Source organism: Phallusia mammillata, chromosome 7, assembly GCF_965637545.1.
Source record: "Phallusia mammillata chromosome 7, kaPhaMamm4.hap1.1, whole genome shotgun sequence".
Lineage (NCBI taxonomy): Eukaryota > Metazoa > Chordata > Ascidiacea > Phlebobranchia > Ascidiidae > Phallusia > Phallusia mammillata.
This window is the reverse complement of record NC_137258.1, coordinates 10,855,666-10,878,142: the sequence shown is the minus strand read 5'-3', so window position 1 is coordinate 10,878,142 and position 22,477 is coordinate 10,855,666. Positions and strand designations below refer to the sequence as shown.

The 22,477-nt window shown below is 36.4% G+C and overlaps 1 protein-coding gene across 2 annotated transcripts; it reads right to left on the bottom strand.

Annotated features, from left to right (window-relative positions):
* Positions 1–2,078: 2,078 nt before the first annotated feature.
* LOC145237890 (DENN domain-containing protein 5B-like) lies at positions 2,079–22,408 on the bottom strand. Of its 2 annotated transcripts, none has more exons than XM_080100880.1 (29): positions 22,212–22,408; positions 21,849–21,934; positions 21,597–21,771; positions 20,975–21,177; positions 20,166–20,373; positions 19,781–19,968; positions 19,307–19,432; positions 18,987–19,068; positions 18,755–18,915; positions 18,149–18,319; positions 17,713–17,847; positions 17,365–17,533; positions 17,162–17,295; positions 16,956–17,054; positions 16,421–16,546; positions 15,865–16,023; positions 15,397–15,619; positions 14,955–15,039; positions 14,041–14,169; positions 13,474–13,595; positions 12,936–13,084; positions 12,687–12,797; positions 12,341–12,474; positions 11,762–11,974; positions 11,110–11,267; positions 9,612–9,717; positions 7,759–7,960; positions 4,951–5,107; positions 2,079–3,961 (listed from the first exon to the last, which is right to left on the bottom strand). In XM_080100880.1, exons 1-28 carry the CDS (start codon positions 22,345–22,347, stop codon positions 4,964–4,966), a joined length of 4,134 nt encoding a protein of 1,377 aa, XP_079957006.1. In that variant the 5' UTR covers positions 22,348–22,408; the 3' UTR covers positions 2,079–3,961; positions 4,951–4,963. The 2 variants fall into 2 exon arrangements, with proteins under 2 accessions (XP_079957006.1, XP_079957007.1); XM_080100881.1 differs by having other exon boundaries at positions 18,755–18,912.
* Between the last annotated feature and the right edge of the window lie 69 nt (positions 22,409–22,477).

Below are 22,477 nucleotides of genomic sequence, written 5' to 3'. Positions count from 1 at the left end.
AAATAACAAAATTTTGAATGTTTATTGCTATGCCTAATATCTTTTATTAAATACTCTTTAGGGCAAAACAGAAAAAATGCCACCAAGACGTTGTTTGCGAATACATAGATCCGTACAGAATGTTAAACTGAATGAAGAGGTCGCGTCTCGAGATTGAAAGGTGTCCATCGGCATGTTTTAATCATATGCGTGCGGATTTAAAAACCTTATCTCAACCCTGAGCAAAATGGCCAGGATGCGATGAAATATCGTACGTGACTAAACTATTTGTGTTGGGACCATAAGAAAATGTGGGCATTTCCAAACCAACACACAACTTCTAAACACGACAAAAGTTATAGGACATGACTGCGAAATGTACCCAGTAAGGACAGATAGACGCTTGTCTGTCCACGGAAGTCCACCACCCTGGTGCACAAATAACGATTGATGACTGAGCGTGATTATTTTATCAACACGGCAAGACGACTGTTGTGCTTGTGGAATTCCAGTGGGGACGGCTTAGGTCTGATCTGACCAACTTCCTTCTTGATAACCTGCAATATGAGTTTGATAATACGCTGAGGCAACTATAAATGAGACACCAGGGAAAGCGCCTTCGTGGTTAACCCAACATTAGGTCGTGGAAGGACAGGTGTGCAACTGATGAATTTTCCTTCTCCTGTGTAACCTAGTACATTTTGTGCAGACAAAAGGGCGTTAATCAATGCGTTGTAAAAGAGAAAATATCTGTGGTATAGTATTTTCTCTCGATATAGTTCCTTAGTGTCTGTTAGACAAAGCAAAAAGGGTAGACAATATTTAGGGAAACTGTAGGTACACAACACAGGTAACGCATAAATGCAGGAAACAAAAAAGTTTTTCCTGTAATACCTTCGTATGGAAGTATTGAAGGGATAAACTTATTTACGGAAAGTCACAAACACAAAGGTTTTTGTACAATTTGTGCGTGTAAAAGTTTTCTCAATTATGTGCCAATGTCCTCTTGAGAAAAGGTATATTACTGTTTACGTCGCTTAAAACTCAAGTCCTTTGTTTTTTATGCACATGAATCATTCCAATCGCAGTAATTTGTTTTTTATGCGACACAGAATGGCACAAACAGTACGTGCTCAGCGTTTCAATCATATCGTAACCTGCACACCACTTTAATTGTCAGCTTCAAACAATGGTTTCCCACACGAACGTGCCAAAGAACCGCTTTCTTATTTCTGTGCACGCAAACATCGATCGAGCCTTAGCTAACTTTTCAGCTGTCCCAGAGTGCAATTAATTGGTTGCAGAAATGTAGTTGCAGGATTCAAATCCAATTATTTTGTGCTAAGGAAAGACTACCTGAGAAAAATCCCTGAGGATTGTACTTTGCATTTAGGGCTTGTTCGCAATCCACTTTGTTCCAGGGTGTGGTCACATCGGTCGACAATCAAGGAAAATTGCAAGCGCCTTGGCAACCATAGGAAATGCAACAATAAAAACGTCATTTTTTGAAAATATATAGCTGTGTTGAGATCATCGTATTATGGTAATTAAGTTATTGCTACATTTTAACAGGGAATTACCGTCCAGTCAGACTCTCAAAAGGGCTTCGATTGACGCGAGGTTTAAAATTGCGGTTTTGAATAAGTTGTGTTGTTGGCCACTTAACATGAAGTCAAGAAACCAATATCTCTCTACACTTCGTATGTATCAACGTGATTACAATTTAGTTACACATTACAACAACCACAACTGACATTGCAGCGTAAACAAGAATCCTTACCCGCAGTAAAGAAGCAAGAACTGTTAATTGTATTACCCGGTACAATAACACCCGTCGGCATGAGTTACACTATTTCCTAGGAGTAGTACAACTTATATATAAAAAGCATGTCATGATAAACTTAGGCTCGAGTTTTCAGTCTATACGTTAAGTATAGTCGAGTGGCGACTTGGGCCATGGTCGAGTCAAGTTAATAGAAAATCTCCAAAAGAGCCACAGATCAATCATGTGACGTATTTTAGCACGCAATGGTCGTATCTCGAAAACAATAACAAGGAATTATCCCCCAAACTGACAAATACTTCTATGGATGCACGTACTCATTGAACAGACTTGTTTTCAATTTGCACAGAATAACAGTTTCATTTTGAATTTAACGGCACACGATGCATGAAAATAAAAAAAGAACACAAAGTACGAATTCAACATGTGAAAAAAAGTAAAGAACGTTAGTAGTACTGACACACATGGCTTGAAATATGTATGCTTCATTCAATCACACATTGTTTAATATCGAAAACTGGGTCAATATGCTTAAATATGGACCTAAGTGTTGTAGGTTTGTTAAACAAGGAGCTAACGTGAAGCGTTTGACCACACAGTAGAAAAAATGCGATTTGCTGTGCAACAAAAAAACGGCAGTTTAACTTCGTTGACATGAAATAACAAAATTCGTTGACATGAAATAACTGTGCCCCGACAGAATAAAGCCACGTATCGTAAATTATTCATGTAACGCCAGAGCTATTGAGTTGCTATAAAGATTTAGTGCAGTTACAGAAAATTTGGGATTAAAACATCATAGATTTAGGTAGGGAAAACACCTTTTTATGGAATGTAGGCAGCAAGCAAGCTTTGTGGAGGTAACTCGTTTTAAAAATTGAATTAAACCGGAAAGATCTCGTAAAACAAGCCTTCGTTTGCAGACATTTGTTAAAATTTGCATTTTCCAGTTCGAGTCTGTGATCAATAGAAATAATACGATCGAAGTTAACAATGGACGGTTGTCCTACTTGGGTGGTTGGAGATTGAAAATGTATTGAAAATCGCAGTCTTGGATGATATTTAGATTTAAAACAGGGACAAATACTTTTTTACCTTTTGTATTTAATATTGGTACTTTAGTTGTTTGGTAAAGAGAAAAGATAAATCAATAATATGCCCCCAGCACGACATTTTTAGATGGACAATGCATGAAGATGTTTCAACAAAAAGCATTATTGCGGATGTCCTTGTCAAACGTTCTCAAAGTTATGGAAGGAGAATTGAAATAAAATGCATTTGCAATACTTTCTGGTCTCATATTGGTACAAAAATTACAGAGTACAACATTGAGGATTATGCAGTAGGCTTATTACAAAACGACTAGAGCCTTAGAATAATGCCGTAAATTGGGTGTGAGTCACAAGGACAATCGCTGTTATTAAGGCGCAGACTCACGGCGCCTGGACCGAATTACCATGCAGTGTTTAGGGTGCGTTCCAGTGGCCTGAAAGAAGACTAAAGTTTTCGTAAGCCATGCCATTTAACCGCCGCTTTGTCGATACTTTAGCACATAATTGTTTAAAGCCATCCATAATATACATGTACGGCAGGGTTTTGAAATGTTGTCCTGGCTTGAAAATGTCTCACACTATTTTTGTTTTGAGATTTTTTTGCGGTTTTTATTTTTGTCTTGTTTTGTAGGAATTAAACAAAAAAAACATTTTCGTGGGGCCAAATATTGCTTTCAGCGAAATATTAGACCGCCTCTACCAACAGTAATAGGTTTCTGAAACTAAAAATAGGCACGAAACAAGCATATCGCAAACACTGAAAACATGTGAAAATAATGGAAACACACATAACATAATACTGATAAACACAAAATATCGCACAGTCGACCGTAGTTTGACGTCACAGTTTTAGAATTGGACGCCAGACTGGCATGCGTGGGCAACATGTAAGCTTGATTAATATTCGGTCATAATTGGAAATTTTAAACATAAACGTAAAATCAACTTGACTTATGTATGGTGTAAATCTAAATGCAAACACATGGGAATTGCTTGTTACAAAACCTGAAATATTGGCTCTGCAATCTCCGTGGCGTAAACTGAGGAAATACACGATGCGTGACGTGTCACATGACCATGGAATGGTTACGTCATCGGTGGAAACTTGACAATGAAAGAAAAGTGTGTGCGTGTCAAATATAGAAGCCTGAAACAGAAAAAACAGCGTACTTTGAGTGCTGAAATCTGTAATCATATTAGGTCGGTAAGTGACAGCACTTAACGAAGGTATGAGTGATGGAACGTGGCTCAGACGAAGCAGTTAGTGGCTTGCGGGTGCCGTTGATTTTGCTCGTGCAGAAATTGGGACGTTTCAAATGCGAAATGTGGCTCGTTGCGGTTGGGGGACAAGTATAGATGGAAGGATGGCAAATGCATTTTAACTGCATGCTCGTTTTACATGACGTGCGCATTAGCTTGTCTCCGCAATGTCGAGTCTGTTGTTTCAGACTGTTTTGACTTTTTGCTGATCACTGCTAGAACTGCCTATTGATACAAAATTTACTAAATGCATGGCGAATTGGCTTTAACCAAACGAATTTTCGTCAAAAAAAATATTTTTTTGTTCTTGTCCAAACGTCCACGAATTAACAAAGGAGAAAGAGGTAAATATTAAGTCTAATAAAACGTATTTGTATCTGTTAAAAAATCCAAAAATCATTTTTAGACGAGTTCTTAAATCCTTTACTTTGAATTCATTTGCATAAAGCCTCAAGGACAATACTAGAGCCAGGTGTTACAACTTGTTTACGAGAGAGCGTTTACTCCATTGAGTTGTTTATGTGTAGAGGAAGTCGACGATTGGTGAAGTTACAAATTCATTTCTTTCCATCGACATGCTCAAAATCGTCAACAAGTTTTGTGGATTACGGCGATGGGACGTAAAGTTTACAAAACAAACTGAGGTTCAGGTTTCTTTGTCTCGCAGCTTGTGTTAACAGATAATTCAACCGAACTGTCTAGAATTAATCCACGACGATGAAGATTACTGTGAATTACACTTTACCATGTTCGCCCGCAACCTTACAATAAAAAATAAATAAAAAAATGCATTTAGACTTACCGACACATCAACCCGTTTTGTGCATTAAACCCTTATGTTTTCAGTCAATTCTCACTTTTTGTTTAAGAACTTACTCAAGTCGTACTGTCAAGGTCCAAAATTAAACCCACGAAGCAGATGCTTATCGAGCGGTGTGTCAAATTTCCACAACATTCCAAGAACTTGGGACAGGAAAGCCACCGCCGAGGTGTCGCAGAGGAACGCAGAGTCTTCATATATATGCTGACAACCCTAAAATTGTCAAAAATGGTTAATGTTACCCTGAAAATGGCCTATGGTGAATACATTTAGAAATCTAACACATACAAAAATAAAAACTGGAATAATAGTTGGGAAAGTTTCATCTTAAAAGACATTGTTGCACTATATTTACAAACACTCCCTCGCTTGAAGGCTTGCATTCGCCGGAAAGCAACACCAAAAAATCATTTTCCACCTGCTATATCCAATTAAAATAACAATTCTTGTAAAATACTTAGGCCAAGGCGACGTTACTTAACACCAACCGGAAACAAAAGGGGCGTTGGGAGAATTGACATAATAAAAACGGCAACCCAGTAAGCAACGCTTCTGTAAGCACAAGGCTGTGACCCTTCGTGGGTTTTCAACCATGGGTCGCTTATAATTGGCGCAACAATATCTTTTGGCGCAGTTTGCCTATGGCCACCCATGAGTTGTCAGGTTAACTGATCCCCGCATGCTGAAATCCCCAAAAGGTAAAGAGATTTTGGTGACTGACACGACGGAAAAAAGGTGGTTGCTCGCAATTGTCACAAAGCATTGATTTTTTTGTCAACTGCGATTCACAATTGACTTTGAGAGAAAGGCAAATGCAATGCTTAATTCCTTATATTGAATGGTTGGAGTTCTGTAACAGTTATATCACATTTTATCTGAAAGTGTAAATTGTAAATCACCTGAGTCAGATGTGGATTACCTGCGATATTTTTTAAGAAAAGAATTTGCCCCAAACATGCATTTACAAATACAAATAAAAATATTTTGCTTATGGCATATATAATTGGTTGGAATGTAGAACAAAACCACTTCTCATTTTCTTGGACATTTAACATGACGACATAAAAAGGTCAAAAACGAAAATACGCCCAGGAGAAGAACCATTTTTTTTCGGACAAAAATTAATAGGAGTAAATGCGACTCGTACGATGACCCGAATTTGAGTAAAATGCAAGTTCGTAAATAAAATTCGTGCATTTATCCAGATGCCCTTCCAAGCAAAAATATTTAAAAAAATAAAAACCGCTTTTGTGCAAACCGAGGTAAAAAAAAACCTAAGAAAAACACAGCGTTCACCCTTGGAAAAGAAGTTTACAACGTCGAAATTTGTCGAAAGGAGAAAACGAGAACGTCCCAAAAAGTAAAGTATAGGTTCGTATTTAATTATGCACGTTTGCGCTAATGGACGCACGGGGGAAGGAAGTAATATGCTGAAACGCTAAATGCCAGGAACAAAATAGATGTTTTGTGTTGCGTCGGTTGGTGACTGGTGAGACGCATACGCAAGTGAGCAAATAAACAAGCGTCGCAACCACATAAGCCAAGAGGGCGGCGTTCTTACTTCCGTTACGGATTAGGTGCCGTGTGTTGTGCGGAACTTGAGTGGGTTGAATGAGATAAACTAGGGTGATTTGGTGGAAACAATTTTGAAACAGAATTTCTGAAGTGTTTTGCCTTTGACTGACGCAAAGCCACTACATTAGTGTTTTGTACTTGGAACTTGTTCGCGTTAGACGCACAGAAAGAAAACATTTCCAAGACTTTGAGGGAATGGTCAAAATGCCAATAGTGTTTGATTGAAAATCGTTTACGAGCGCGGTCTGCGGACAGAGTTAGAAAACATATTTGAAATTGATTTTCATGACATACGGGTTATAGAAGGGGATCAATACAATTGAATTTGCGCAATCAATTCGTACTTGAGTATTGTTCATGGCCGCTGGGGATAGAAGCGGTTTAAGATAATACGCGGTAGCTTACTCGACCTGATGAGGCCAACAAACGTTAAACTTTCCAAGTGATAAATCATTCAAAAACAAATTAAATCTTTTCAAAGTACAGCATAAGCAGTGCTGATAAGAAAACAATAAAGTTGGGAATTTTAAATTACATGTTGATAACACCGAGTATGTCAGGATTTGGTATATTTCGCTTTTTTTAGCGATTAATTATAGTAAGAACTGACATCTTCCTACAGTTCAGCCACAAGTCTATAAACATGGTTGTCTGGGCGCCTTCTATTGACGTGCAAACCACTTTTCCAGGAATTGCGCGCGACAAAATGCGGCTTACAGATCGATTTACGCACAGTCACTACGCCTCTCAACATCTTTCGATTGTCCGAAAACGAAATCTCAAATTCGTTCGCATAACAAAATTTGTGCCACTAATTTTGCATTCGTTTTGAGTGTGCCGCTAAAAACAAGTCTAAGGCAAACCTGTAGAACTGTCAGCAATTATATGAAATATGAACGAAGTACAAACAAACATCATATTATTGGTTGACCGAAAGCTTTCAGAACATTATCACAGGACACATACTTGGCGTAACAATTAATAGATCAATTGCTGCACAAACTTTTTTAAACGAAGTGTTTTTGATACTGGCCCTTATAAAGGTAACTTTGTGACGAAAACCGAGAGCTGGAGAAAGCAAATTTGTTTTATGATTCTTGCGTCAAACCTACGTCTGAATTTTTGTGGTAAGTATATTACCCAGCAATTGCGCTAATACAACCGCCGCAACCATATAAGTCAAATTTATGACTGGCGTTCACTTCCGTTACGGCTTAGGCGCTATGTGTTGTGTAAAAGAGTTTCATGCAAAAAAAAAGAAAGAAAATGTACGAAAAAATAATACAAACCTTCGCTACTTCTGATGTTTTTCGCAGCCACAGTGTCAAATTCTGCTCTTTGATTCCGACCAGCATAAGCAAATAAAACATATCGTCCTTGCCGAGACGTTGCTGTTGCTGTTGGGGTTGGGTTTGACCCGAAGCGTCACCACCAGATATCCGAGTTGCCACGTCACACATGCGAGATAGAGCGGCACTTTCACGTTCCAAGCTGCAAAAACATGTTTTCCGTCCAGTTTCAGTGTTGTAGTGGGTGGGTCAAAGGCAATTTACGCGTTAGGTTACATTCGAGTTTTGACGTTTTGTGCGTAGGTGCCGCAAAATTGACGACTTTTGTTTCTAGTACCAGGTTTGACATTAAGACCTTAAATTATTGGACTACATCAAACATAGATGGTACTATAGACCTTGGTCAAAATTGAAATAGTCTAACTGTCTAATGTTGTTTGGATGTCAACAATTAAGTGTCGACCATACGACATAAGTTTATTGCACAAAGTAGTGGGTCACTGCAAGTGTTCAACTCAATGTAAACATATTAGCAATACAAGTTTTCCACTTTTATGCATGTATACGATGCTTAGTTCACGAATATACAACAGGTACACATCTTTGTTTTTAGGTCTTCTTATCTACCGGAAAAACAAGTGTTTTACCCTTCTATTTTACCATTTCCTGTAATTTTGGATAACCTATTTTTTCCCAAAAGGGCAATGTAATTTCTTGCGTTACCCGCGGCATCAGCTTGAAGCTTGTGCTGGGAATCGGATTATCTTTAGGTTGAATCGGTTAATTTATCCTACTTACGATGCATTATTCATTGAACAAGTTTCGCAAACCTTGTAAAAAAAGCTTAAAGACCATTGGCAGCGATGTAGGACATGTTATCCGGAGAAATGTTACAAGTAATGGTTTCCAGCAACAAAAGAAAGCAGCCAAAAACTGAAATGTAAGCTGGTTTGCTTTTATTCAATTAATTAGGGTAAAACCAATGCCATGTACAATTAGTTTCAAAATCTGAGCCAGGCCTTTAATTGGTTAACCTTAAATTACTACAAACAGAATAAAAACTAGAAAAATGGATTTCTGATATACTTCCATTACATATATTATATCCTGTTTACCAATTTACTATACACATTATTTGATCAACACACATGATTGTTTTTGTAAGAATAAACGAATGGGTCCCCACACGCGCGTTTGTGCGCATTTACGGTAAACAAATATTCCGGTGGTTTTTAGATTGCAAAGGAATTTTTTTCAGAAAGCATTAACCCAACTTTAGGAGGATCAAATCCGGATTAGTAACTAACATCTTTTTAAATCTGAATAAATTTGAAGCACTGTTTCTTTGCCAAACGAGCATTACAAACCAGCTTTAAAAATTTTATGTTTCGGACACCTGTGGGTGAACCGCTGGACCATTCGGGGTCAAACTTCTGGAGGATCAAGTTCAGATTAATAACTAACATGTGTCCAAATTTGAATAAATTTGAAGCACTCTTTCTTGACCAAACGAGCATTACAAATCAGCGTTAGACAAAAAAAAATACGGACAAAAACAACTTGTGTCCCCTTCATGGGACCCATAAAAATGTAGTATTTGTTAACGTGGTTCGTCCTCAAAGACCACAATTTGGTATAATAATTTTACATATGCATTCCAGTATGGTCCGATTAAAGTCGAATTCGTGTATCGACTGACTAAATATTCTCTCTCCTAAAAAATATATTTGTATGTTTAAAAAGAAGTAACTCTGTCCTTTCAAAAGGAGCCAGGGATTTGATTTGATCGCTTCGATTGAAACAAGTTAAGCATAAAACGTGGTGTAATACTATATGACATCACAATTACACACCTTGACTGGCTCACGATAGCGTCATCACGGTCCCTCCTGCTATCGCGTTGGGAAGATTTCCGAGATTTTCTTTGAGATGTGGGTTTTGAAGGTGGGTCGCGGTTGCCTGGTTTAAAATGTAATGTTTAGAAGAAAACCTAATAGTTACAGAAATGACATCGGCAGTAAAAGTTTGACACAGTAAGAATTTTTGCTATCGAATAGTTACAAGGGTATTACTATAAATAGTTACAAGGGTATATCGAATAGTTAATAACTATAGCAAAAATATTAAAAGGCCTTAATTTTTCCTAGAAAGTTAGTATTATTTTTCAACACCAAGCTCAATACGAGAGCTTTTAAACTTTCAACTATCTTGACCGAGGTTTCAGGGGCTTAGTAAACTGCCAGCTTAGTCAGCAAAGTAAATTTCAAGTCCAGTCACTCTTTCAACACCCAAAATATCGGTTAAAAACGCGGACAAAAAATCACAGCTCCTAAAGCCTTTGTTGACGGCAGCTTTTTGTGTTGGCATATTTGTGGCTTGCGGTGAATGTGGCTAGCATAGTTTCAATCGTGCACGACACACTTTTATTTACCCAGAGGATAACATTACTCGGCAGCAGATTTAGGGTTGGCTGCGGTTAGACTGGGGGTCACACGAGCAAAAGGAAAAAAATCGCGTTTTTAAAGCAAGGATTGTTCAAAAACCTTTGAAATGCGAGGTATTCTGTCAAGGTGTGCTAAATTTAGCTGCATCGTATTTAAGGGTTATCAGAAGTGTTCTATCTTTACCGTTACTTAAGTTAGCTGCTAAAGTATATAGCCAATATCCAACATAGTCTCGATCATAATCGAAGTGGGGAACTTTAAAACTGCATGTATGCGTTACTTTGGGTTTTGAAAGGCGCCCTGCCGTAGGTTAATGGACATGATAAAAGTTTTTCATTTCAAAATTCGTACAGGGTTTCTATTTGCCAAAAACACAATGTTGCCGACTTTAGTTCATTATTTCAGGTGCATTATTTAACACAAAGCAAGTCGAAAAATATCACTTTTTTAGTCGATTACCATTAGACGAAATCATCACGACTTATTCAGCTGTGGGCTATTCAAGATGTTTTGTACATGGTAGCGCGTCTGACGCCGCTGCAACCCTTACAGACGTCAGACAAACGTCACACAATGTGTAATCAGGCCACAACATCTCTGGGGTTTTTACCCCAACAGCAAAGCTGCAAAACTTGCTGCTGACTAAAAACATCATTACTGTGCAGCATCAACTGAGAGCAATAAAGGTCCCATAAACATAATAACTATAATGGCACAGAAAAAGCCACAAATGATTAAGTAATATATCGCAGTAAACCTCGGTTGATCCGGACCCGTTTGGACCAACAAATTTGTCCGGATAAGGCGAAGATCCGGATAAAGCGATGTCGATTAGTTCAAGACCTTACCACATTACAATTTATTTGTACCCCGAGTTTTGTCCGAATTGGGCGTTTGCGTTGCTTACCTAAAAACCAATCGCCACCCGCTGCAACAGTGCTTCCGCTAGGCGGCAATGTAGCAGAGAGTTTATTGTCTGTCGTTTCGGTGACTTCGCCGTTGCCGTTACCTTGAAGCGAGAGAACGGTTTCCATAACAACGTCCCAGGCAAAGAAGCGGCGCCGGCTGAAAACAAAATTAATCTTATGTTATCTTTAGGTGCTATCCTAGTTGGTTTTTAAATACAGACTATTCCCTAGATTACGCATTATAAAAATAGATTACTTATGCTTGTGCATGGCTCGAAATCATTTTACATTAAAAAAAATTTAATCGGGCGACGGACACTTTAATTTACGTCTAAGTTAATGAAGTGTCCAACAGTAACAAAAAATTGTATGACCTGGTTTAATGGACTAAAAAGCTTGCTCAAAATGGGGGACCAACTTTCCCACAAAATATAAATTTGAATACAGTTATTGTTTTACAAACAAAAGCATTTCGCTTTTATAAGCAAGATAAAAATAATAAAATAAAGCGACTGATTTACTGTTTTCACTTTAAAATTTCCTGCAATCATGAATTAATGATCCTGAATCGTCGCAGTCCTTTGCCTTTGCTTGCAAGGATATTTCATTAATAAGTTTACTTTGAATACATTTAACAAAGCTAAACTCCACCTGAACAGTCGCGTCGAGCTTTTCATGCCGTGCGTAAAAACTCCCTCCAGCGCCATCACGAGGGTGTACAATAGCTTGGTGTACATCGCTGGTGGTCCGGCAAGTTTTGTCTGACTGAGTTCACGCGAGGGGTGATGAAAATATTTGTAAATGTCGTTGACAGCTTGTCCGACTCTCTCCTGCAGTTCCGGTACAGTTGCGGTGGAAAATGATCTGAAATAGAAAACAAGCGCTTACACAAACTACGGTTAATTATGAATTTTATTACAAAAATGAAGCACTACCATGCTTTAGTTGAATGCAAATAAATAAGCACAGAGTTATGACACCAACTATAACAGTGGCTTGCACTGTCCTAAATAGGGCTTACTATACTCGCTTGACATTTCATTCACTTTACAACATAAACTACAGAGCAGATGTATCATGTTTCGTTTGAAATTAAAATTTAGAAACTAAAAAAGTCAGGTGGTAAAATTTTTACTTTAGATTCCTACTGTGACCGTTAAAAAATTTGATCAATTTTACTGCTAGACGAGACTTATATAAGCACTTGCTGAAAATTAATACAGTACGGACCTTTTTGCCGCCATTCGAGAAATAGAATTTGTCACATTTTCGCCGTGTGGAACAATTTCGGCCAGTAGGAGGCGCTCTATGCTGTTGTCATCAACGTTCCTTCCCAGCCAACGAAAACATGGAAGCACATATGTCTGCGACAAGAAAAAACAAAACTAAAAATAGAACTAATAAAAATATTTCAGATAAAGGCGCACAGAAAAGAAAAGGTAATAATTTTTGTTAATGTGAAGTTTCTTGCATTATTGTATGTATTTTCCAAAAATAAAAAACAGAAAATATCTCTTTTAGATTTACAATTTTACATTGTTTTTGTGGCGCGCATACGACGCGTTTTAATACCAACCTGTCCGGTAAATAAGTTTCTGGCGACAACAGAATCTAGAAGCCACTTTGGAAACATTCCTGAGTTGTCGTGACCAACCAGTAATGTAGTCATCACTCCTAAGTTTTGATGCTGAAATGCAAAAAAAATGTTAAACTACCTTGTTAAAGGAAATCACACTTTGCCGTGGTTGCCCCAAGGAATATTTTTTTAAATCTTGACTACTTTGCAATCTGAGAGCTTTACGCTTCACTACACGTTGTATGTTACCTTAAAAGTAAATTCGAGGCAGTTTTTTGGCACAGCTATCAGTTCAGTATTGCACTGTTCCCCGCCTATCTTCATGTAGATATTAGCGGTGGTCTGTGAAGGCCCTGAAAGTTGCCGGCCGGGCATAATCCACACTTGATACTCGATCACTGCAAACAAAGCAAATACTTAAAATTATAATGTTTCCGAAACGCTAAATAGGAGAGAAACGGTTTTTGAATAAGCACTAGTAAGTTATATACCTAAAAGACTCCAGCGCCTAATAAACACTCTATTTCGAATGGAATAATTGACAAAGCAACAACGCTTCTGAATAAGAATCAGTCAACAAATAGTCTTGAAACGAAATATATTTCATCCTTGTGGTCATCGCTTTTATTCAAAATGCATTTTAAATTACATAGAATTACACATATAATCAGTGATCGTCGACATAGGATGCCGATGCCTACTATTACGCGGTATAGATCCTGTAAAAAAACACTAAACGTCACTATTTCGGTTGGGAAGATTCTATTTCAATTTTCCTTGCCCTTACCAGTTTTGGGGAATGAATTTGTAAAGCAGGTAAAGTCGGCAGCGTTGAGAGACAGCAAATGGATTAGAAACTGCTCACATTGGTCGTCACATTGAAGTAAGGAATAACGCTTATACATAACACTGGAAGAGGAAAGAATAGTTCAGACAACAGAAAAAAAACTCCATTTTTGTACACAATGAACCAGCAAACCATACACGATATGTGACGATAGTACTCAAAAAAAGTGGGCTTGAAATTCTTTTTACTGAATATTGCAATCTTAGGTTTAAAGATATATTATAGGTTTCTTTCAGTTGTTCTTCTAGCACGCACCGTTGCCGCAAGAAATAACAAAAAAATTTCGAATATTTCCACAATTGGAATTATTAACATATTAAGTGCGGATTTTTACATGCTAAAGTCTAAACTCCAAACGAAACCCTTGTGTTTGTGATCGTGAGAACATTACGGTATTTTACGGCTAAAAAGATAGTCTAGACAAGAAAAATTAGAAACGTATATTTAAGAACAGTAACTTGCGACTCGTATTGCTACTGTTTTTATGTGAGATGACCGATGACATACTTGAGGAGTTTTCTGTCGTTTAGCAACTGTCGCAGATAACAATTTAATTGCTTCTGTTCCAAAGCAAGACGAATCCAAGCTCTGCTTCGTCCAACTTCGGTTTGTACGTCACGCATGCTGCAGATACACCTACAAAATCACCATAACATTGGCATAACAAAACAAATAAATAATTGGAAATGAAACTGTCGAAAAGAAGTCACTTTTAGTTTGTTATCTTGTAAACAAGGCTTCAATGAAACTCTTAGGTTTCACGCAGTTGATTTTCAAGGGGTTTACAAAATAATGCCCAAATAAGAGCAAAGTAACATACCACTTTACAATGGCTTCGTTTACTTTAAAAATATCAGTTTACATTTGCGTTTTTAAAGCTTAAAATGTTTGTTTTATGTCTGCGAACCAACAGAAAACCCTCAATTGTTAACTCAATCATAAGAGTGCATAAGATCCCACCAACGGCATGAATGGTGTATAACAGGAAAAGGTTGAATAGCACTGGTTTAAGATATTTGTTATCGGTAGAATATACGAAGCAAATTCAAAAACGCAATATCATTGTTAACAACTTAAACGAGATGAGACTTTGTCACAAATATTTCAAAGTCTCGTTGCACCAAAATTAATAGGTGTGCAGACATGTGATCGGAGGTAAACAACAAAGGTGCTATGCACGTGACAAGCGTATTTACGGAAGCAGCTTGGCAAGCATTCACACAAGCAGCGTCGTTTCATCATTAACCTTTTGATCGATGACGACATGAGGCAAACAAAGCTAGGCGTGATTTTATCAACGCATCAAAAGTGACAAACAACACGCAGAGTACCAAAAACATAACAAAGCCTTGGTAATGGCAGTATAATGCCTATAGTAATATTCTCGAAGCTAAGTCGTATGTGATATGCAGGATTTGTACCTGATTGATGTTAGTAGGTCGTAATTTGGTGGTGGAATGCTTTGACTGCTTGTAATCAAGGATAGTTCACTTGCACGTCGAGAAGCTACAAATCAAACACAGAAATTTTCAACTTTAAAAATTCAAAAAATACATTAATCTCTTTTTTCAAAAATGACAGAGACTACATAGCTCTGTATTCGTATGTGCAGACCACTTAAACCCGTAATATACACTAATATGTCACCGAATTTGAAGATTTTTGACACATACATAATCAATATATTGAACTTAAAATTATTAATGTTACTAGCAATACAACTTTACTTAAGAGAAGTTACACCATTTCCGTGCAATGGAAAAGCCAGACGTTTTTTCCACGTAGGAAATACTCCCTACACAATTCTGGTTGGGCCTTTAAAAAAATCCCTCAAAACAAACAATCGTCAATGTAGTCCCTTACTCTGTATTTGGTGTCTATGAGAAGCGTCGGAGTTCCGCTTTCGTTGGAAAGACCTCGGCAGTGAATAATAAGATGAGTTTCGATCGAAATTCGATTCGTCCGTTACGTCGTTAAGAAGCGAAGGTGAACTCCCACTCAGGTGCTGAAGGGAATGCTTCTTGATGTGTTTTTCTTCTTCTTGCATGTTGTATTGAATAAGATGCGACCATAAGGCTGACTTACCCTGTGCGAAATTTTTCATGGACTCAATATGGTGAAATTTAAATGTGGTTACATTTGCCATACAGTTGTATAATAAACGCTTATTATGAAACTGGATTTGTTTGTGCTTTACAACGCTATGTTTCATAATCATAATTAAAGTATAACCATGCAATGTACTTTTAAGCACAAATAAAATTATTTTTAAATTTTCGGTTAATTAATGATGCTTTTACTTTTTTACCAAAAATATACTAAGTATGATACCTTTTTATGGTTTGTAAGCAACCCGTGGCTCCATACTTTTTCCAGGAGGTCACATAAACTGGCAATCCATGTGTTTTCCTCTAGGTCCGATAAACATAACTCTCCATGACCAAGTTCAATCGCCTCCTGGCCCATTTTGCCAACCAATATCTTTTTTGTCTGATAAAAAAATGATTAGTATTTGCTATAATGTTACATAAAACATAGGAATAATGAAATAGGTTTAACAGTTTGTGACCACCTCTTTGGTCTACAGTTTAACTTATATTTACAGTGTGACAGTTCTTTCAGTGATTGTAGCAACACATTGAGTTGACATAATGACAAAATGTACATTTGACTTATGCAATACATGATTCATCAACATGTCACACTAACATCTGCATACAATGAACACAAATAGATATTACATGAACAGATACACGAACTACAAATATGCATACACTTATCTAAAGATCAAAACTTCACAAAAGTTACGTACAGTGATAAATGTTCGAAAAGTAAAACAGCACATACTCACACAAAAACAAATTCCAGCAATATTACAACACCATACCTTTAGCTTGACATCTTTTAAAAGCTTTTCCACAAATTTCCAGTTGGTCTGGGCAATGACCTCTGGTGAATATTCTGACATACTGGGCTGTCGTAAAAGCTTTGACCTTGCCTGCTGTATTTTTCTCTAAAACAGGAAATGAACTAGTTACTACCAGAGTAGCAGCTTTCCAAACTACATCACAAGGTAAAGTGGTACACTGTGATAGAACTTTGTAATACAGGGTACAACATTAGTGAGATTTTGAAATGTACAAATCATTCTACTGATGACGCTTAAATGAGTAAGAGGTGCAGATAGCTTGTTGGTTGCCTTGTATGACCTGTAAACAACCAGTAATGGGACAAGCTTTAAATTAGTTAATTGGGTCTGTTGATGCTTATTCAACATGCTTTTCTGTGCTTTGTAAATTTAATACCGTAATACCTGAGGAAAATATTTTGTTATGATAATCTGAACAAAACAAAAAGCAATTTATTTTGTCAGATTTTTCTAACATCTGAAAGCACAACTAACAGGCTGCATTTACCCTTACCCATTTTTGTGAAGGTTGTCTAAAAGCAACTCGTGATTCATCCCTGCGGCGCAAATGTCTCTTCTTGGTTCCAATTCCTTCAGATTCCAGTAAGCTAGACTGTAAAAATATAAACAAAATTTTATGCCATGTCCACACACACGTAAGACAAACAATGACAAAGCTCTAATGGTCATTGAAATTGCAGTTTCGATATTGTTGTATACCTGTAAACTCGGTAGGGTTCCAGGCATATTCATGATGTTAATTCCTGTGTCTGTTGATGACACTTGGCCATGAACAATATGGGGAGGTACGCTAACAATTTCAATGTGAGTTAGACGTTTTTTGACAGCAGATTCTGTAAAGAGCATTTTTTTTAAATTCAGGCTCTGTGAAGCTTTTTATCATGTCACCATGAGGCACTTACGTGACTTTTTGATTAAAGGTTTTACATCATGGAAGTCATAATATGACGCAGAGGAAACAGAAAAGCTTCTTGTGGGAGCTGTGGCCAGATCAGCTGATGTTGGACTTCTCACATCTGGTGGCAATTTAGCTTGCTCGATTCGGTCATCAAATAACCTCAACAAGTTATCCTGCATATTAAAAATTCAAAATAAAAACCACTGCAAATTTTCTGATTGTCCAATTAAATGAAGTAAAACAAATGAATGTAAATTAGGTTACTAAAACATTTGGATACACATAATACCATAACTATTAATTACAAGTGCCAAGGGCAATAAAAATCCATTAGCATCATAAAAAATGTAACCTTAACATCCTGCTCATTCCCCTGGGCTTGATGGGCAATAATGGCATTATCAACGAGCGAGGCAAACATTTGGGTGTCGAGAAATGAACATAAAAAGCGAAGATTAGATTCTGGTTGATCAGAGAGAAACGAAGTCTGCAAAAATAAGACAGATAACAAAAACTGAAAAATAGTTAAACTACTCTAAAAACTTTGTAAGGATTCAAAACAACAAAAAAGGGCTTAAGCATAAACCCCACAATAATGGTCAAAAAATATTGACAAAATCTTTTTTTTTTAAAGAAAACATGGTTGACAAGAAAAGTAAGTCAGTAACTTAAAAAGTGGTAACAATATTGTCACATCTTAATGTGAACTAAAGTTGACAATACAATAAAAGGAAATTCTAAATGTATCAGATTTACACATAAGTTATATGAATTGAAGGTGGCCCAACCTTATCAAAGTTGTCTTGGGTGTCGACAGAAAAGTTCCATGTCCCGTTTTCATCTTGAGTTGGTTGAATGATAAACTTATCATATTGTGCAAACACCGAGAGAAATGAGGCTGCAACAGTCTCACGAACTTTGATGTTGAAATATTGTTCCCTCAAAACACCGTCTTGAACCTTAAAATTGAAAACCACTCTGGAGCTTGCAAATTGCTGAAGTAAATGCTACGAAAACTGTCCAAAAATACCCAGAGCAGTGCAAAAAATATATTTCCATTTTACCAACAGCAATGTGTTTGCAGCAACAAAACAAGATTATTAAAAATAGACAAAATTAGTTTGTTTGTTTTTTTACATTAGTTTGGCACAAAGGTGTAAAAATCAACGAATAACAAAAACAGACCATTTATTTTATATATTAATTCAGGGAATGTTACAATTAAAAGGCTCAAACCAGGGCAATAACTGTTTATTTTAGCAACCATGTGCTATAATTCATTCAACTGATAGATGCATGGTCAGTCATTGATGCAACCCTTCTGTTGACACCCTTGTACCATAAAACTGGTACAAGCAAAGTATTAGGTAGATTGTAATTACAACAGTATATACCTTGTGGACTGTTGATGCCCTGGACACAGAACCACCAACATTTGCGTGTAAACTATCCAAGTCATCCACACAGTCAATCACACCCGCTTTCTGTGCAATGTTTGCAACCCGAGACAGAGTTTCATTTGCCTTCAAATTTGAGGTTTCCATTTGATCTGCTGCTGTAAAAAGAAGTTATAATGGTAAATGTTCCCTGTTTGTTTGGCAGATAAAAGTCAATTGTGCAACAAACCTGTGGGGGAGTTGTTATTGTCTAATGTTGGTGAATTTGCTTTGTTGGATAAACCTTCATTCGCTTCATTAGTTGTTTCATGCTACAAAAAGTATGTAATATTTTAGAAGATTAAAATACAGTACTGGGAATCAGATTGCTGCAAAATTTTTATGGCATAGGAACACGAAAGTTAACAATCTGTTTAAGATTTTAGTTTCCAGCTAAGCCTAAAACTTTAGTAATAAATTCCATACACTTAAAAAATCAGATCACTAAAACAAGGGCACGAGTCTTTAGGTTTACAACATGCTTTTTATGATATTAAAAGGGTGTTTTACCCATTCCTGGTACTCCTCAAGAAAATGCTTGATCTTGCAAACAATTTCTGGCTGGTTTGGAAATGTTGGTTGTTCTTCTGGAGATTCCACTATGAACTTATCCAAGTCTACATAGCACTGATTTACCTTTAAACAAAAATATTGTTGTAAAGTTGAACATGTACAATGGGAAAAGGTACATTTTGGATTCTGATTTTATTGTGAGCCATAAGAGCACCTTTATAATGGTTTGTATATTTAATTTCACCACAATTGTCTTTGAATACAAATATTTATATTACTGAAAAACTAACAATGTAATAAAACAAGAAAATGATTATTGTAGTGGGCCACCATTACACCCGACTGTAAAAATACTCACACTAAAACAAGTGGCTGGAACAAAACATGTGACACCATTCACAAAATTTACACAATACTAAACCTACATACACAATGATGCCTAAACTTTTGTTGATTTCAGTGGACACTAACCTCAATCGCTTGACGAATTAGTTTTTTCTCATTGCCCTTAATCAAAACTCCAATAATGTAAGGGACTGGGGCATCAAAGAAATGTGTAGCAAGCTCATATGGTAAAACTGTCACATTGGTATGCTGCCATTGAAATGGAAAGAGAAGTGAAGTTATTCCTTCAGCAACAGTCATCATTCTTTGACTGTCTATTTTTTAGAGAAAAAAATGATATAAAAAAACTATATTACTAATTTCATAAAACAGAGCAGAAGCAATAGTATATTAAAGTTTGTCATGTTGTAGCATACTGTGTATCGCAAGTCAGCCACAAATCAACACAAAACAGGATATATGTCTAAAAACATACTTCACAGAACAAAAAGAACAAAGATTGTAATTCTACCTTTCGAAACAAGTAAGATCTGATGTTCCAACAACACAGAGGTAACAAGGGTCATCAGGTTTTTTGCTCCGCCAACCAAATGCACAACCTCTGTTAAATTGATGTCAAGTAATGGCAACTCTGAAGAGTCGGGTTGTTGCACAATGAGTGGGTCATCATGGCCAAAACAAGCAATTTTTAAGCTACAGCCAGGAGTTAGCAAAGGAACCTACATGAATTTTTTTTTTAAATGGTGAAATGGGAGTTAGGTATGTGTAATGTTGAAAACATGTAATGTAAAATTAAGTTTAAAAGAAGGATTTGTCATTTTAAAATCTTTAGACATGTTATGCATGTCACTAATTTAATTACTGGGCTTGCAAACATGAGATGACTATGTTGAATTTATAGCAATAGGGTAGTAAATAAATAAATTTGGCATGTGGGGTATTTATGGTGCTCTACCAATTTAGAACTTTCAAAATCTTAATTAATCACAGTGGCAAACAGAAAATGTACCGATTTTTTATGCTAGTTAACATGAACCACATACATAGTTGTACAAATATGATTGCCCATTTTAAACATTTATTTGCTAGTCCAAGATTGATATTTATATGTTATAACTTTATTTAAAAAGTACACATTACTAATAGAGAAATAAATATTAAGGTTTGAAAGAAGATTTATTTCAAATTTAACTGCTAAGTCTGTCCGATTTGGATTCACATTTTATATTTTTTTATGTATTGTTTGTAGTTTTGCTCTTTTTTATAGAATACTAAATGTAAATACCTATATTGGTTGGTAACACATCAACTTTGAATTACCTCATACAGTAGGTTGTATATATAGCTTTCCATGGGAAGAGTTGTGCCGCTGGTTGAAGGAAGTGCAGCTTCACTTACAAACATCCTGTATAAGGTTGTTAGCACTTTTTCACATGTGCGGACCCAGCCAAGCTGTGTAATAAGCCCAATGCATTTCTCTACAAAAATTTTCTTTCCCTCCGGCTTCTCCAGAAACATCAAATCTGTGATCATAAACTTTTGAAATGCATCCCTTTACCCCTACTGCAGCCTTGTGTTCAATGATCATAAAAAGGCAAATGGGTCAAGTAAACAATGCATAGGGATTAGTGGAAATGGTTACATGCTGACCATGCACCATAAAATAATTCTGTTGTTGTGGTAACTTATGCCCATCACTAAACCACGAAATTGCAACAGCAAAATTAGAGCTGATTAAAAGTGCTAATAGACCTAGTTTTTATGTTGATGTATTAATATGACTTTAAGTCCTGTTTGCAAGACAAACTGTCCTATTTGAGCTTTTTTCAAAAAGCTGACAATGAAATAGAACTTGCCAAAATCATACCATCCATTAAGTGACCTTGGTTGATAGAGAATTTTGAGAAAATTTTGATCCTTTAAAATTACAAATTCAACATACCAGTTATTTCCTTTTCCAGAGTAGGATTAACACATGGCTCGAAGAACGTAAGAGCATGTCCATAGCTTCGAGTGGCATCTTCTCTTGTGATAATAAAAGAATGAAAATGAGGGCCCCGTGGAGGTAAATCCCCAATTTCAATAGTTAAACCTCCTGGTGTGCAGAGTTTCCAAAGCTGTGGAAAAAATTACAAACCAAGATTAAATTTGTCTCATATTCTGCTTGGATCAATAACTAATACAGCATACATACCTCTGCTGAGTTCCAAGGGTTGTCAGGCAAATTTGTAGGAAAATGAGTAAGGACTGATGAGTTTAAACGTTTTTCTCTGTGAGTTTCTAAATTCAGATAAAAGTTAATGATGTCTGGAATTTTAATCCATGATAGAAAGATTTAGAAAACTACTTTAATTTACCACTGTGAAAAATATTTTTTGTTTATTATATATATATATATATAAAATATTTTAAACATTCAATTTAATAAATACATAAAAATGGTTAAACAATTGCTACATTGGTTCCATTTATTTTATTTTTATACATTAATTATTTGATTGATTAATAGAAATTGATGTTTGTATTTATTTTAACTCTTAGAAATAGGTTACCGTACCTGGAGATACAGGGTCTTCAAAGTGCCTGTATAATGTTGGTTTCTCATCTTCAGAGAGACCACATGTGAAAAAATAATCTATGAAACGATTCATCTCCTTGGAGAGATTTTGTATTTCTGGCTGATGGACAACCATTTTTCCATTGTATAAAAATTAGCACTACAAAATATTTGTAAATGCCATGTCCATGGCAAAAATTTCTACAAAACAAAATTACAAATAGTTTAGAAATAATGAAGTGTTGTTCACACAAAAAAATGTTTTT